Below are 13,477 nucleotides of genomic sequence, written 5' to 3'. Positions count from 1 at the left end.
ACCATAGTGCGGGGGAGGATACGGATCCGTACTAGCTCGTCGGTTCGGAAGCGGGGCCAGCATACGCGGGGCTGGACTGCGGGGAAGCAAGGGAAAAAGAAAATAACACTAATCCATATTTGACCAGGGATCGCCCGTCTCGGAACTAATCCACCCCTGTGCATCATTTGCAGGCAGATAATAGGGGCTTCATTAGAGACCTGCCATCCGATCCGCCATCCGATCCGCCATCCGATCTTCTACCCGATGCGCCAGCCACGGGGCCCTTGTGACCCCCGTCCTTCCAAGGGAGGTCATTGCCAACCAGAGAGCCATAGCGTCCGACTCTTCCGTGAATTGCCATGGGAATATTGCATGGTATGCAATGAAGATCAACCTATCCCCCGAGCCTCTCCCCCAGTGCCAAATGCCATCCCACCCCACCAAAACAACACCCCCCAAATGATTGTACCCATCCCTCAAATTCGGATGCCTGTGCCCCAAGGCAGCATCTTGTTCAATACGAAGAGGGTTACGGGATTCGCCGTTCCGTGTGGTGACAAGGGGTTAACTTTAGCACAGAGCCTAAGGGGAGTGTCAACAGGAGAGCGCAAAGTCACAAAGCTACCAATGTACCTTGTCTCCGACTCTTCATCAATAAGACTCCCCGTCTAGGTCAACAAATTTATACGCCCAAAATGAACACCACACAAACACCGCACCGCCGAACGCAAGACACACGAGGAAGACGATCGCGGCCTATTATGGATGAGTGAGACGAGTCCACCTCGTGGGAGGAAAGTAGAACACATACCTTACTGCCCCCGTCAAACTCAGTACCGTCATATAACGGCGTGCAGACATATATAATTAGCCCCATGAAAAAACCAATGACTGAGTATGCCATCAGCATCATCGGCGCCTGCCAAGTGAATACCATATTCCACCTTATGTCAACCTTGACAGGTCTTTCAACGGCGGGTAGTTTCCTCGCCCTTTGCTCTCTACTAGATCCTTGACTAGGCTCGGTTATGTCGTTTCGCTCCAAGTTTGGAATGATGACATTCTCCTCATCCCAGTACGAGTGGGATAGGCTGAGGATCATGCTGAGTTCCTTGGATAGGTCCGGTCTATTTGGCGAATTCTTGATCGTCGAGAAGATGAAGGCCTCGGACGAAGATAGCAGAACTGCCAAGAGGGACAGTGCCAGGCTGGAATACCATGCTGCTGGGCCGAGCCAGTGTTCTGTGTCTTGCGGTATCCAAGAAAAGCAGCCGATGACGGCCGCGGATAGGAGGGTGGCCTTTGGACATGTCAGCGAACTGTCTAGCACGAGCGAATCTTTGCGTGAAATGCGATGAATGACTCGGAAAGGCTCACCGCCACCTGGGTAAATTGCAACTCATTCAGCTTCCTGTCTCTCCAGTGCGCCAATCGCTCCGATACGTTTCTAGGATTATCCTTCTCTTTCAGACTTCTCGCAATGGACAATATGGGGAGAAGCGTGTTTTGCCTGTAAAAGCGATAGTAAGGTAGCGTGATCCAATTGGAGAGTATGAAGCCAGGTATCCTCATCACCGCGAATGATGTGGTCTGCGAGAGGTCTTAATCAGCGGACCTCAGTGGAAGGTCACGTTCGGGGCGCCACTACATACCTCATTGCGCGTGGAGCTGGCCCCTTTCGCTGTTGCCATGGTAGATTGGTGAGGAATCACGAACTCGAGAAAACAGATTTGCGGGTGACCGGGTTCCATGTTGGACGTCGGGGCAAAATGTGGCTTGCCTCACCTGACGCCCCAATTTTCCCAGCATCCAATTAGACGCCACCGCGTACCTCCATGACTCTCTTCCCTCAACTAGGCTGCCGGCGAGGCAGACTCGTGGCATTACCAACGCACTGATGAAGCGCAACTGTGGTCTGTCACGTCTGTCACCAAAGAATCTGGTCCTTCTAAATTCACTACACAGTAGCCATGTTCTGCATGCACGTATTGATGGGCACCCAGTGTGCCTAATTTAATCGTCGTAGCTATTGACCGCAGCCTTGAGTTAGGCACCGATTCTAGAGATCCAGCTCATTGGTGCTAGTATTATTATCCTCCATGAAAAGACCAGTAACACATCACGCCGTGAAATATCCTCCCAAAACTCCCAAAACCAAGAAACGAAGCGGCATCGCACAGCTGCCCAAATTCCCATGATCAGATTCCTGTGGCTCAAAGCTCCCATCCCTATGCAGAACACCGCCGAGTGACTGTGTGCATGAAGGTCAAAGTTTCGGCGACTTGTATTCCCACAGATACTCGCATTCGTCCAACATATTCTCAATATCGCTCGGGCCGATGATGCCATGGTCACTCTTCAGGTGCTGAATAAAATTTGTCCGATAATGCCATGTCTCATCCGGATCATATGGGCAATCGTTCTTGGTGCAGACGTAGAACTTGCCCAAGGCATAGCGCTCCCAGCGCGAAATGCTCTCCTTGGCTCGTGCCCTGCGAGTCTTGACGAGTTCCTCGGCGCATTGTTCGAACTTCTTGACCACTTCCACTCTGTTAGCCCACGTCGCAAAGGCATTGTCCATGACCTGCATCGTCTGAGACCCCGAGTTCCCGCCTGAGCCTCGTGGCTTCCATTCGTCCATGTCTACCGAGAGTCCGTTTGGTTCATTGAAGCGGTAGTAGAGAAACTCGTTGTCCTCTCTCTGGGATTCTTCCAGCATTCTTTCGTGTACAGGCTCGGGGTCCCCAACCATTTCTATGCCCTTCTTGGCCAGTTTGAGAATGTTGGGTCGTCCATCGGGTGCCGACATTGCCCTGGCCGTTCCAATGCTGACCCAAGTCCCGATCCTCTTGTGCCGTTTCTTGAGAATGAAGCGGAGCTCCAGAAGGACTTCCTCTGAAGGGTTATTTACTCGGCCGAATCCGCCGTCCGTGAGCATAGCCGTGATCCTATTCCCTGGGACTTGGCGGCTGGTGTTCTCGATGCCGTTCGCCTTTTGTTGAAGATTTGAGGTCTGGGTCCTTGAGAGCTGCGGGGCTTTGAGTGTTGTTGTCCTCCGAGTCGGGAGGATCTCTCCGTCATCCAATGCGATCTCAAGAGCCTTGAAGTACATTGGAGCCGCGGTCGCTGCTCGTGCCACTTTCCACGCCGCAAACCGGGTCCCCTGCCCGGGGTTGCGTGGTTTGGTCGTGCCATCGGCCGTCGGACGGCGGTCGTGACCATTGATCTTGTGGTAATGGTCGTAAGATCTGAAAATCCACGGTGCCTGCAAACCAACGCCTGGGCTATCCCTAAGGACATCCCGGTTGGCAAACGCGATGCTACAGCCCCTTGTCAGTACCCTATCGTTTCTCCCTTACACGTCTCCAGTACTCACGCTCGACAGAGACCCTTCGGAGTGCTGAATAACATTGCGTCGTCCTGGTCGTTTGCAATCTCACCCCTTCTGCGCACCACGTCCTTGATGGCAAGCTCCAAGCTCGTCGTGGAAAACTTGTTCTTCCGGAAAATCACTCCCCGTTTCCCAACTTGGTGGAAAGTTCTGGGGTTCCCGAATACCGGTCCGGCCAGGCCCTTGTACTCTTCTATGCAGTCCTTGACTGGCATTCTCAAACGAGCGAGCATGATGGTGATGAGGCTATTCGCAGTTGATTAGCGACATATCATGCAATGACAAGTGCCACTCACGCTCCAGTGGACGTTCCGCCAATGTAGTCAAAGTAATGGCAAGGCAGGTATCTTGGGCAAGACGGATAATGTGATACATGTCTCGGCTCACCACACGGGGCGAAGCTCGAGTGCTCTTTCACTCTCTCGCCATTCCCTTTAGCCTCATCTTGTGCTTTTTTTTCTGCATGCTCGACATATTCCATCAACTTCTGCAAATGAAGCAGGCTGTAATACCCCCTGATCCCGCCACCGTCTAGTTAAATATCAATCAAATCAGTAAGTCTAGGTAAGATATGCTGGGGATACACTAAAGAAGACTTACCAAACGTAAGGATGTTTTGTTTTGCCCACGCGCTATTTTCACTCATCCCCGAGTTTATCCTTTGTGAGGGGTCAAGGTTGGACAGATCGACGTCATCTTCACCATGTTTCTTGCCTTTCCAGCGCGTAGAACTTTCGGCTATGTCGGACGACTCCATCAGTTTCCGGTTGGTAATAATTAGTCCCGGGCCGACGCTATTCAACCTCGGAAACTTTGGTGTTTTACAAAAAGCAAGTATTCAAGCCCGACAACGCAGCTCACGGGGAGGGGGCCAAAATTATAAGGCTCTGGGGATTCAGGTCGAGAGGATTTCCCGCGGGATAAAACCCCTCCAAGAGAGCAGGCTGGGGCGAAGCTACCCTCCAAAAGCTGGAAACAGCCGCCCGACTTTCGGGGTAGAGCCTCATGAGAAGCTCGAGGGAGATTACCGAGAGGGGGTCATGGAGGTGCGGCTCATAACACTATTGGAACAGCCCGTGGGGGAAAAGCCTATGTGGCGCTCGTTGGCTGCAGAATGTGCATTGTGACAGTGCACCGAGTCCAATAAAGGATTCCTGGAAACGGGACAGCCGCTGTGGCTTCCTCGAAAATACCGGCCAATCATCCCAGAAGAGCAGAAATAACCGAGCTATTGCTTTATTCAGCCCATAGCCAAGTCTTTGGGCATAGACTCGAAACTGGCCAATAGCGCTGCATGATGAAACGTCATGCCATTCCTGGGGGTGGCCACAAATTCGGGATATGCCTGCTGACTTGGGCATCCGGCTGAAAGGTGTGGCGAGGGCATGGCACAGCTGCGGCACAAATATCCATGAGGTCCCCCGTCTTTGATAATCGCACACTTTCGTCTTCCTACCAACACAGGCTGCCCCGCCTAATAGATCACCACCGCACCGCACCACACCACATTCTTGGGTCGAATTGACTCGAAAAGATTCGAAAACTCGTCATGGTTCCTGGCAATAGACCGGGTTCGCCATTCTTGCACCGACGCGCACTGGTCTTGCGCCTTTCGCAGCAGTCCGTCAAAATCGAAAAGGTCGCAGACATAGCGAGCAAGTCCAGTACGTAATCTAAGACACCTTTTCTGAGGAGGCGGCAGGGAGCGCATTTGCTAACCATGTTGCCGGGGGATCCGGCATCCAGGCGGCGACGAGTACTGGTCCTTCGAACTCCCACCCAAAAAAGGCACCGATTGCTGGGACTTGTATATAAGCAGGGACGAGACAAAGGTCAGGGCAATCAAGCCGACGCAAAGCTCGAACGAGGATTTCTTCATTGGGCGGTTGAGTTTGCAGAAACTCGGGACCTGGGATCAGATCCTTAGGAGGAGAGGGAAACTGGACAAGGTCTACATCGCAAAGCCGCAACGATTTCAATAGCTACCATCTTTGCGGGTGGCAACGTGCATTATCAGTTATATGGATATTAAGGGAATGATTTGGTGCGTTTTCTTTGTTCGGGGTTGGCCATGGGACGCGGGAAGTCTATTATCATTATATACAAACACGGCCAGAGTTACGAGAAATGATCCAGGTTCCTAAGACGTTGAATAAATTCTACTCTCTCATGCTGCAGTGGATTATATTCATAAATGCTGCCCAAATTTTGACCTTGGTCATTACCTTCTCCGCGAGTGGGCCGGTGCTACTGCCGCTGTGACATACGTGGTGGGTGTTCGGTGGGTGCATGGTGTGTTGACCGTGGCGCTGTCTTGGGAGCCACATTCTGCCACCCTTCCAGTCCAGGGTCCAGGAGTGGTGGGAAAGTTTGGGAACAAGGTACGTAATGAACCCAAAATCATCCCGCAAGAAGACCAAGCCGAGCTGCAACAGTCAGGATCAGGACGTTGGACATCAACAGCGCAGACCCTTACGTCAGACTCAACGGTCAACCACCTCCAAGGCAAGTGCCACTACCTTGCCAAGGAGGTGCGATCACTGCCATACAACAGGGACCTATCTCGGTACTGCAGGTTCCACCTAAAGCCCAGAGACCTTAGCGGGTACCTACCATTATGCCGGAGCGGCCACACAAGACTCACCTTGGACACGGATCAAAACCTCACTTTGCAGCACTTGTTGGTGGGCTTGGAGTAGGTTCCGCGGTTGGTGCACTCTCTGAGAATGACACACTCCAGTCCTTGCCTGTCACCCCCTAGAGGTTCTTAATAAGGATTAGTCGGCAGATTGGCACAATACGAAGACGATCAGACGTTGATGACAATCCTTAGGCTGCAGACGAAGTTGTGTACAGTCGGGGGGCCATCGGGAGACCAAGAATAAGGACAATTAGCGGCATTTGCGTGGGTAGGACGCAGACTGGGAAAAACATGATGGGGGCACGAGGAGATCTTGAGCTTGATGACGATACCTTCTGGGAAGGACATGGCCCTGCTATTACCCGTACTGCAAGCCCTCATACTGCTGTTATATTTCCCAACATATTTGCTCTAATATCTCAACTTATTCTTCTCTTATGTTTCTTGGACCTCCAGCTCGTCATACCCTCAAAGACCCGCAGAACTCTTGGCCATGACAAAACCCTGACCACAACAATACGCCGAGTTTGGTCTTCATAAACATTAGAACTTTTAAGCAAGCCCTCTATGTCAGCAGTCATGATGAATAGCGCAATATGACAAAGCTCCTTGAGGCACTCCTCAACCATGGATATGAGGTTGTTAAATCTCTCGACGTCCGGCGTCGCGTCTGAAATATGATCCAGCTTTAGATTGAGAGGATCTCTTTTTCGACCCGCCGTGTGCAATCAGCTGCCTCGTGTCTTTCCGCCCTGATGCGGTCCATTCTTTTTTGAATCTCGGATACGGATTGAAGGTATCTTGAAAGATCAAACGCCGCGACGCCAAAACGCTGCAGCTCTCCAAGACCCTGTCCACTCATCATCGATCCAACAGAATCAAGTATTGATTGCGACGAAGCAAGACCCTTTGCCTGATCCGTGCAAGAGATGTCAGATTGGCGTAATGATTCCTGTATCTCCTTCAAATTTCTCCACATAGTGTCGACGTCGGCTTCAGTTGCCAGCGTCAACCTGAGGCAATGTCTTGCATTAACTGCCAGTGGGTCTTGAGATAATGAAGCACCGCGAGCCTCACGCTCTCGGCGGTTAGCTGATGGGGTTGCAGCATGCTGTCGGCAAAGGACCGGTGTATTTCCAGGAAATCCTGGTCAATCGACGCGATGTCTCCGGCTTGGATCCAGAACCATGCGTCGTAGTTCTGGCCATATTGTTGCAAATAGTTGCGAGCCAGTTGTGACTTTCCCGCCCCTGCCAATCCCCATATCCCCACCTTCTTCGTCTCTCCCTCTCTATGTCCGCTTACTTCTCGGCATAGCTGCTCTCTGATTTGATCATGAAGGGTTCGTTGCTGGACGAATGTCTTTACCGGCATCATGGAGCAAGGCGGGTAGCATGGGATCCAGTTCTCGTGGGCGCCTGTCGGGGCGCCGTTTGCTCTTGGATTATTAATTACATGGCTTATTAATGCACGCAAGAAGGGTGCGTAACTATTTACGACACGAATTTAACAGATCCATGTGCTTTCTCCAAATCCACTTTCTGTGTTACGATTAATGCAGAACCTAGAACCTGCTAAAAGTGCTAGCCGGGCAGGCTCCGTTTCGGAGTCATATACTGTCCTGTCGGCAGGATCAGAGCCGAGGCCGAGCTGGATAACGCCGAAAGGGCGGCGATACGGATGAGCCGTATGTGCACCGTGTGGACTACAAGTCTTGTTCGACAGGTTCGGTCGGGGGTTTCAACCCGCCCGGTCGGACCCTTGTCGGACTTTACCGCCGGCCTTCGCGCTCCGGCTTCTCGGACGAACTTGGGAGGGTTTTCAGCTGAAGGTATTCAGGGGCAGTGTTTTCTGACCTTCCATCAAGGTCACACGATTGAAGATAATTACACGCCAGTTAATGGTGGATTCATCAACTGTATTTCAGGGAGACGGCATCATGTTGGGTCTCAAATTTTCCAGTTCCTTCCAAGGTGCATATGGGTGGGTGAATTGATTACTTCTGTGTTGAGGATGTGAAGATGCCCAGCAAGATAACTACAACCTATGGGCGGAGGCAATGGTTAGCAGCCAAGACGACGAAGATTTGCGAATCGCGACGGCGATAATCAAGACAGTTTGCTCCCGAGTGCGAGTCACTATCGGCATAAACATGAGCCAAGCCCCGATGCTCCGCTGTTTACGTGGTGCGTGGATGGCGTCTTTCACACGTGTTGGGGCCGTCGTGTCTTCAGAAGGATGATCTTGAAGGATCTTTAACTTGGATTCTAGTGGTGGTTTGAATATTCTTTGGGGGGTTGATTGGCTAATAGCCAGCAATAGTGGGTATTGTATCCGCTATCAAGAGTCAACCTAATGTGTCAAGCTCCTCGGTCGGGATGATAAGTATTTAAGCGGGGCCCACACCTATCCGAGTGCGAGGCAGCGCCACCAGGGCATGAGCGCGAGAGACTCCACTGGCCGGGACCGCTCCCTCTTAAAGAACCGACATTTAGGTCCCTCTTGGCATAGCTAGGCACGCCAGGACCCATTCTAAGCCAGAGTGCGCCATTAAAGCGGGAACCTTGGAGTCTTGAACCAGCCCTATCTTCGGTGGCACGGCGGAACTATGGCGATGATGCCGACTAGCGGGTCCTACCTATGTCTACCTATGGGATCCGGATCCGAGCAAGCATTCCTGATTTCACAAGGATTAGGCGGCCGAGGTGACAAATAGAAGTGGTTTAGATCTCTAGGTTTCATCTGATAAAGACATGTCTCCTTTCTTCCCGTCCTCATTTTCTCACCCTCAAACGCCCCGCCCAATATGGAGCCACCAACCCTGGACTATGGACCCCCTGAGAAGGGCAACGAGTGGTCACTGAAGCCGCGCCTCGAAGACACGCGGGATCGCGACCGCCGCTCCGGCATCCCAGCCCGCCAGCTGGGCATCACCTGGAAGAACCTAACCGTGAAAGCCATCAGCGCCGATGCCACGATCCACGAGAACGTCATCTCCCAGTTCAACATCCCCAAGCTCGTCCGCGAATCCCGGCACAAACCGCCCCTAAAGACGATCCTTGACAGCAGCCATGGGTGCGTCAAGCCCGGCGAGATGCTCCTGGTCCTGGGCCGCCCCGGATCGGGATGTACGACCCTGCTCAGCATCCTGGCTAACCGCCGGCGGGGCTATGCCTCGGTCGCCGGCGACGTGCACTACGGCTCCATGGAGGCCAAAGACGCAGAGCGATACCGCGGCCAGATCGTCATGAACACGGAGGAGGAGCTCTTCTTCCCGACCCTCACCGTGGGCCAGACCATGGACTTTGCGACCCGTCTCAAGGTCCCCTTCAAGGTCCCCGAGGGCGTCGGGTCGAAGGAGGAACTGCGGGACGAGACCCGGGACTTCTTGCTCGAGTCCATGGGCATCACCCACACCCACGGCACAAAGGTCGGGAACGAGTACGTCCGGGGCGTGTCGGGCGGAGAGCGGAAGCGCGTGTCTATCATCGAGACCATAGCGACTCGGGGCTCCGTCTTTTGCTGGGATAACAGCACCCGTGGCCTGGACGCCAGTACGTAAGTGCTCGGAGTGCAATCTCTCCCCCTTACCCCTTCCCTTCCCCCCTTTCCCCTCCATGCGAACAAAGCGGAGAAGGAAAGCAGGGCTGTAGTAGCTAATGATCAATTGCAATCTAGGGCACTCGAGTACACAAAAGCCGTCCGCGCCATGACAGACGTCCTGGGACTCGCCTCCATCGTGACCCTCTACCAGGCGGGCAACGGCATCTACAACCTGTTCGACAAGGTGCTCGTCCTCGACGGCGGTAAAGAGATCTACTACGGCCCCATGGCAGAGGCCAGGCCCTTCATGGAGGACCTCGGGTTCGTCTGCCAAGACGGTGCCAACACTGCCGACTTCCTCACCGGAGTCACCGTGCCGACGGAGCGGAGGATCAAGCCCGGCTTCGAACTGTCGTTCCCCCGCAACGCCGAGATGGTCCGGGCAGAGTACGAGAAGTCGCCCATTCGCACCAAGATGGAAGCCGAGTACGGATATCCCTCTACCCACGATGCCGAGGAGAACACGAGGCTCTTCAAGGAGAGCGTCGCCAGCGAGAGAGACCGACGCCTACCCCAGAGCAGCCCGCTCACAGTCGGGTTTGCCACCCAGGTAAAGGCCTGCATCGCCCGCCAATACCAGATCGTCTGGGGCGACAAGGCCACCTTTGTGATTAAGCAGCTTTCTACTCTGATCCAGGCACTGATAGCTGGCTCGCTCTTCTACAACGCCCCGGCCAACTCAGGGGGGTTGTTCATCAAGGGGGGTGCTCTGTTCTTCTCCCTGCTCTTCAACAGTTTGATATCCATGTCGGAGGTCACCGTGTCCTTCTCCGGCCGGCCGGTCCTGATCAAGCACAAGTCGTTTGCCTATTTCCACCCTGCTGCCTTCTGTATCGCCCAGATCGCCGCCGACATCCCGGTCATCTTGTTCCAGGTCTCTTTCTTCTCGCTCATTCTATACTTCATGGTCGGCCTAACCACCACCGCGAGTGCGTTCTTCACGTACTGGGTCGTCCTGGTCGCAACAACAATGGTAGGCGAACCCCCACTCTATTTCCCCCCTCCGTCCACGAATCCCATGCTAATTACTCGGTGCTCAAGTGCATGACTGCCCTGTTCCGAGCCATCGGCGCCGCCTTTACAACCTTCGACGGAGCTTCCAAAGTATCGGGCCTGGTCATCACCGCCTGCATCATGTACACAGGCTACTTAATCCAAAAGCCAAAGATGCACCCCTGGTTCGTGTGGATCTTCTGGATCAACCCCCTGGCCTACTCCTTCGACGCCCTCATGTCCAACGAACTCCACGGCAAGACCATCCCATGCGCGGCCTACAACCTGATCCCCAACGGTGCCGGGTACAACGACACGGCCTACCAGTCATGCGCCGGCGTCGTCGGCGCGACCCAGGGCCAGACCTTCGTCACAGGGGAGCAGTACCTGAGGGCGCTCTCGTACGGCCCCAGCCACATATGGAGGAACTTCGGCATCGTGTGGGCCTGGTGGGCGCTCTACGTCGCCATCACCATCATCTTCACCTCGCGGTGGAGGGCTTCCTCCGAGGGCGGCTCGAGCCTCCTGATCCCGCGGGAGAAGTCCAAGGCGGTACTGCCCGCCGCCCTGCGAGCGGACGAGGAGTCGCAGGCCCGCGAACAGGAGAAGACCTCGGGCGGGAATAGCAGCAGCGATGAAGGCACCGTCGTGGCCAAGGACGAGGCCGACGGGCGGGGCGGGGGCGGGGGCGGGGGACTCATCCGCAACACATCCGTGTTCACGTGGAAGGACCTCTCGTACACGGTCAAGACGCCTACCGGCGACCGCGTCCTGCTGGACCACGTCCACGGCTGGGTCAAGCCGGGCATGCTGGGCGCGCTGATGGGGTCCTCGGGGGCGGGCAAGACGACGCTGCTGGACGTGCTGGCGCAGCGCAAGACCGAGGGCCAGATCCGCGGCTCCATCATGGTCGACGGCCGGCCCCTGCCCGTGTCGTTCCAGCGGTCCGCCGGGTACTGCGAGCAGCTCGACGTGCACGAGCCGTACGCGACCGTCCGCGAGGCGCTCGAGTTCTCGGCGCTGCTGCGGCAGGGGCGGGATGTGCCGCGCGCCGAGAAGCTGGCGTATGTCGATACTATCATCGAGCTGCTCGAGCTGCACGATCTCGCCGATACGCTGATCGGCACTGTCGGCGCAGGTCTGACGGTCGAGCAGCGGAAGCGTGTCACCATCGGCGTCGAGCTGGTGTCCAAGCCGAGCATCCTCATCTTCCTCGACGAGCCGACGTCCGGGCTTGATGGGCAGTCGGCGTACAACACGGTGCGGTTCCTGCGCAGGCTTGCGGATGCTGGACAGGCCGTACTGGTCACCATCCACCAGCCGTCGGCGCAGCTGTTTGCCCAGTTCGACACGCTCCTGCTGCTGGCCAAGGGCGGCAAGACGGTGTACTTCGGGGATATTGGCGACAACGCCGCTACGGTCAGGGACTACTTTGGCCGCCACGACGCGCCGTGTCCCGCGGACGCCAACCCGGCCGAGCACATGATCGACGTGGTGTCGGGCCACCTGTCGCAGGGGCGGGACTGGGCCGAGGTGTGGGCTGCGTCGCCCGAGCACGACGCCGTCGGGGTGGAGCTTGACCGCATGATCAGCTCGGCGGCTGCGAAGCCCGCGGCAACGTTGGACGACGGGCACGAGTTTGCGATGCCGCTGTGGCAGCAGACGCGGCTCGTGACGCGGCGGATGAACGTGTCGCTGTTCCGCAACCGCGGGTACGTCAACAACAAGTGCATGCTGCACATCACGACGGCGCTGTTCAACGGGTTCTCGTTCTGGATGATCGGCGACGCGGTGGGCGACCTGCAGATGCGGCTGTTCACCATCTTCAACTTCATCTTCGTGGCGCCGGGCGTCATCAACCAGCTGCAGCCGCTGTTCATCCAGCGGCGCGACATTTTCGAGGCGCGCGAGAAGAAGTCCAAGATGTACTCGTGGGTGGCCTTCACGACGGGGCTCGTGGTGTCGGAGCTGCCGTACCTGTGCGTCTGCGCCGTGCTCTACTTCGCCTGCTGGTACTACACGGTCGGGTTCCCGCACGACTCGAGCCGCGCCGGCGCCACCTTCTTCGTCATGCTCATGTACGAGCTCGTGTACACGGGCATCGGGCAGTTCATCGCCGCGTACGCGCCCAACGAGATGTTCGCGTCGCTCGTGAACCCGCTCGTCATCGGCGTCCTCGTCTCCTTCTGCGGCGTGCTGGTGCCCTACACGCAGATCCAGGCCTTCTGGCGCTACTGGATGTACTGGCTCAACCCCTTCAACTACCTCATGGGCAGCATGCTCGTCTTCGCCATCTGGGACACCCCCGTCGTCTGCAAGGCCGGCGAGCTCGCCCGCTTCGACCCGCCCGCCGGCTCCACGTGCGCCGAGTACCTGGCCAGCTACCTCGAGGGCATGGGAGCGAGCAGCAACCTGCTCAACCCTGGCGACGCCGCCGACTGCCGCGTCTGCCAGTACAGCAGCGGGAGCGACTACCTGCGCACCCTCAACCTCATGGAGTACTACTACGGCTGGCGCGACGCCGCCATCGTGGTCATCTTCGCCATCAGCTCCTACGCGCTGGTGTATGCCCTCATGAAGCTGAGGACAAAGACTTCGAAGAAGGCCGAGTAATGTCCTGCTCGCCACTCAGACACAACACAACGTGGCATTTGAGGCACTTGTCATGATTTCCTTCACTCTCAAAAGACATGTATTCTAATAGACTGCATCACATAGATTTTACTAGACTGCATCACATAGACCTTACCTACTAGACTAATTATATCATAGATACCACTTTAATTACCCATAGACGAAAAGATTGTCGTCTACCGTCTCTCCAAGAGATAAGAAGCGCTCCGCTTCGATTTCCAGAGGTTCGTTCG

The 13,477-nt window shown here is 55.5% G+C and overlaps 4 protein-coding genes across 4 annotated transcripts; 2 read left to right on the top strand and 2 right to left on the bottom strand.

The window, feature by feature from the left end:
- Nucleotides 1-394: 394 nt before the first annotated feature.
- On the bottom strand, nt 395-1,725 carry QBC33DRAFT_548426 (uncharacterized protein). Its single transcript, XM_060428846.1, has 4 exons — nt 1,635-1,725; nt 1,360-1,572; nt 794-1,282; nt 395-738 (listed from the first exon to the last, which is right to left on the bottom strand). Exons 1-4 carry the CDS (start codon nt 1,671-1,673, stop codon nt 634-636), a joined length of 846 nt encoding a protein of 281 aa, XP_060280173.1. The 5' UTR covers nt 1,674-1,725; the 3' UTR covers nt 395-633.
- Nucleotides 1,726-1,988: 263 nt separating this feature from the next.
- On the bottom strand, nt 1,989-4,282 carry QBC33DRAFT_210791 (acyl transferase/acyl hydrolase/lysophospholipase). Its single transcript, XM_060422660.1, has 4 exons — nt 3,974-4,282; nt 3,670-3,904; nt 3,359-3,619; nt 1,989-3,302 (listed from the first exon to the last, which is right to left on the bottom strand). Exons 1-4 carry the CDS (start codon nt 4,128-4,130, stop codon nt 2,249-2,251), a joined length of 1,707 nt encoding a protein of 568 aa, XP_060280172.1. The 5' UTR covers nt 4,131-4,282; the 3' UTR covers nt 1,989-2,248.
- Nucleotides 4,283-4,818: 536 nt separating this feature from the next.
- On the top strand, nt 4,819-5,575 carry QBC33DRAFT_210795 (uncharacterized protein). The gene is made up of 2 exons (XM_060422661.1): nt 4,819-5,037; nt 5,120-5,575. Exons 1-2 carry the CDS (start codon nt 4,923-4,925, stop codon nt 5,353-5,355), a joined length of 351 nt encoding a protein of 116 aa, XP_060280171.1. The 5' UTR covers nt 4,819-4,922; the 3' UTR covers nt 5,356-5,575.
- A 2,789-nt stretch (nt 5,576-8,364) lies between these two features.
- On the top strand, nt 8,365-13,410 carry QBC33DRAFT_478696 (ABC-2 type transporter). Its single transcript, XM_060425297.1, has 3 exons — nt 8,365-9,572; nt 9,693-10,590; nt 10,659-13,410. The coding sequence occupies exons 1-3, from the start codon at nt 8,821-8,823 to the stop codon at nt 13,221-13,223; spliced, it is 4,215 nt and encodes a 1,404-aa protein (XP_060280170.1). The 5' UTR covers nt 8,365-8,820; the 3' UTR covers nt 13,224-13,410.
- Nucleotides 13,411-13,477: the final 67 nt, after the last annotated feature.

Source organism: Phialemonium atrogriseum, assembly GCF_030411735.1.
Source record: "Phialemonium atrogriseum strain 8032-3 unplaced genomic scaffold QBC33scaffold_27, whole genome shotgun sequence".
NCBI classification, from domain to species: Eukaryota; Fungi; Ascomycota; class Sordariomycetes; order Cephalothecales; family Cephalothecaceae; genus Phialemonium; species Phialemonium atrogriseum.
Note: the sequence above shows the minus strand (reverse complement) of the source record. Positions and strands in the feature narration are given on the sequence as shown.

Bases quoted from the DNA above. Each gene is read 5' to 3' on its own strand.
- QBC33DRAFT_210795 (XM_060422661.1), top strand. From the start codon at position 4,923: ATGGTTCCTGGCAATAGACCGGGTTCGCCATTCTTGCACCGACGCGCA. The intron at 5,038-5,119 runs GTACGTAATCTA...TCCGGCATCCAG, and splicing joins AGACATAGCGAGCAAGTCCA to GCGGCGACGAGTACTGGTCC.
- QBC33DRAFT_210791 (XM_060422660.1), bottom strand. From the start codon at position 4,130: ATGGAGTCGTCCGACATAGCCGAAAGTTCTACGCGCTGGAAAGGCAAG. The intron at 3,905-3,973 runs GTAAGTCTTCTT...ATATTTAACTAG, and splicing joins ACAAAACATCCTTACGTTTG to ACGGTGGCGGGATCAGGGGG. The intron at 3,303-3,358 runs GTGAGTACTGGA...AAGGGGCTGTAG, and splicing joins CCGAAGGGTCTCTGTCGAGC to CATCGCGTTTGCCAACCGGG.
- QBC33DRAFT_478696 (XM_060425297.1), top strand. From the start codon at position 8,821: ATGGAGCCACCAACCCTGGACTATGGACCCCCTGAGAAGGGCAACGAG. The intron at 9,573-9,692 runs GTAAGTGCTCGG...ATTGCAATCTAG, and splicing joins CGTGGCCTGGACGCCAGTAC to GGCACTCGAGTACACAAAAG. The intron at 10,591-10,658 runs GTAGGCGAACCC...TCGGTGCTCAAG, and splicing joins TCCTGGTCGCAACAACAATG to TGCATGACTGCCCTGTTCCG.
- QBC33DRAFT_548426 (XM_060428846.1), bottom strand. From the start codon at position 1,673: ATGGCAACAGCGAAAGGGGCCAGCTCCACGCGCAATGAG. The intron at 1,283-1,359 runs GTGAGCCTTTCC...ACATGTCCAAAG, and splicing joins TGCAATTTACCCAGGTGGCG to GCCACCCTCCTATCCGCGGC. The intron at 739-793 runs GTATGTGTTCTA...CATCCATAATAG, and splicing joins AGTTTGACGGGGGCAGTAAG to GCCGCGATCGTCTTCCTCGT.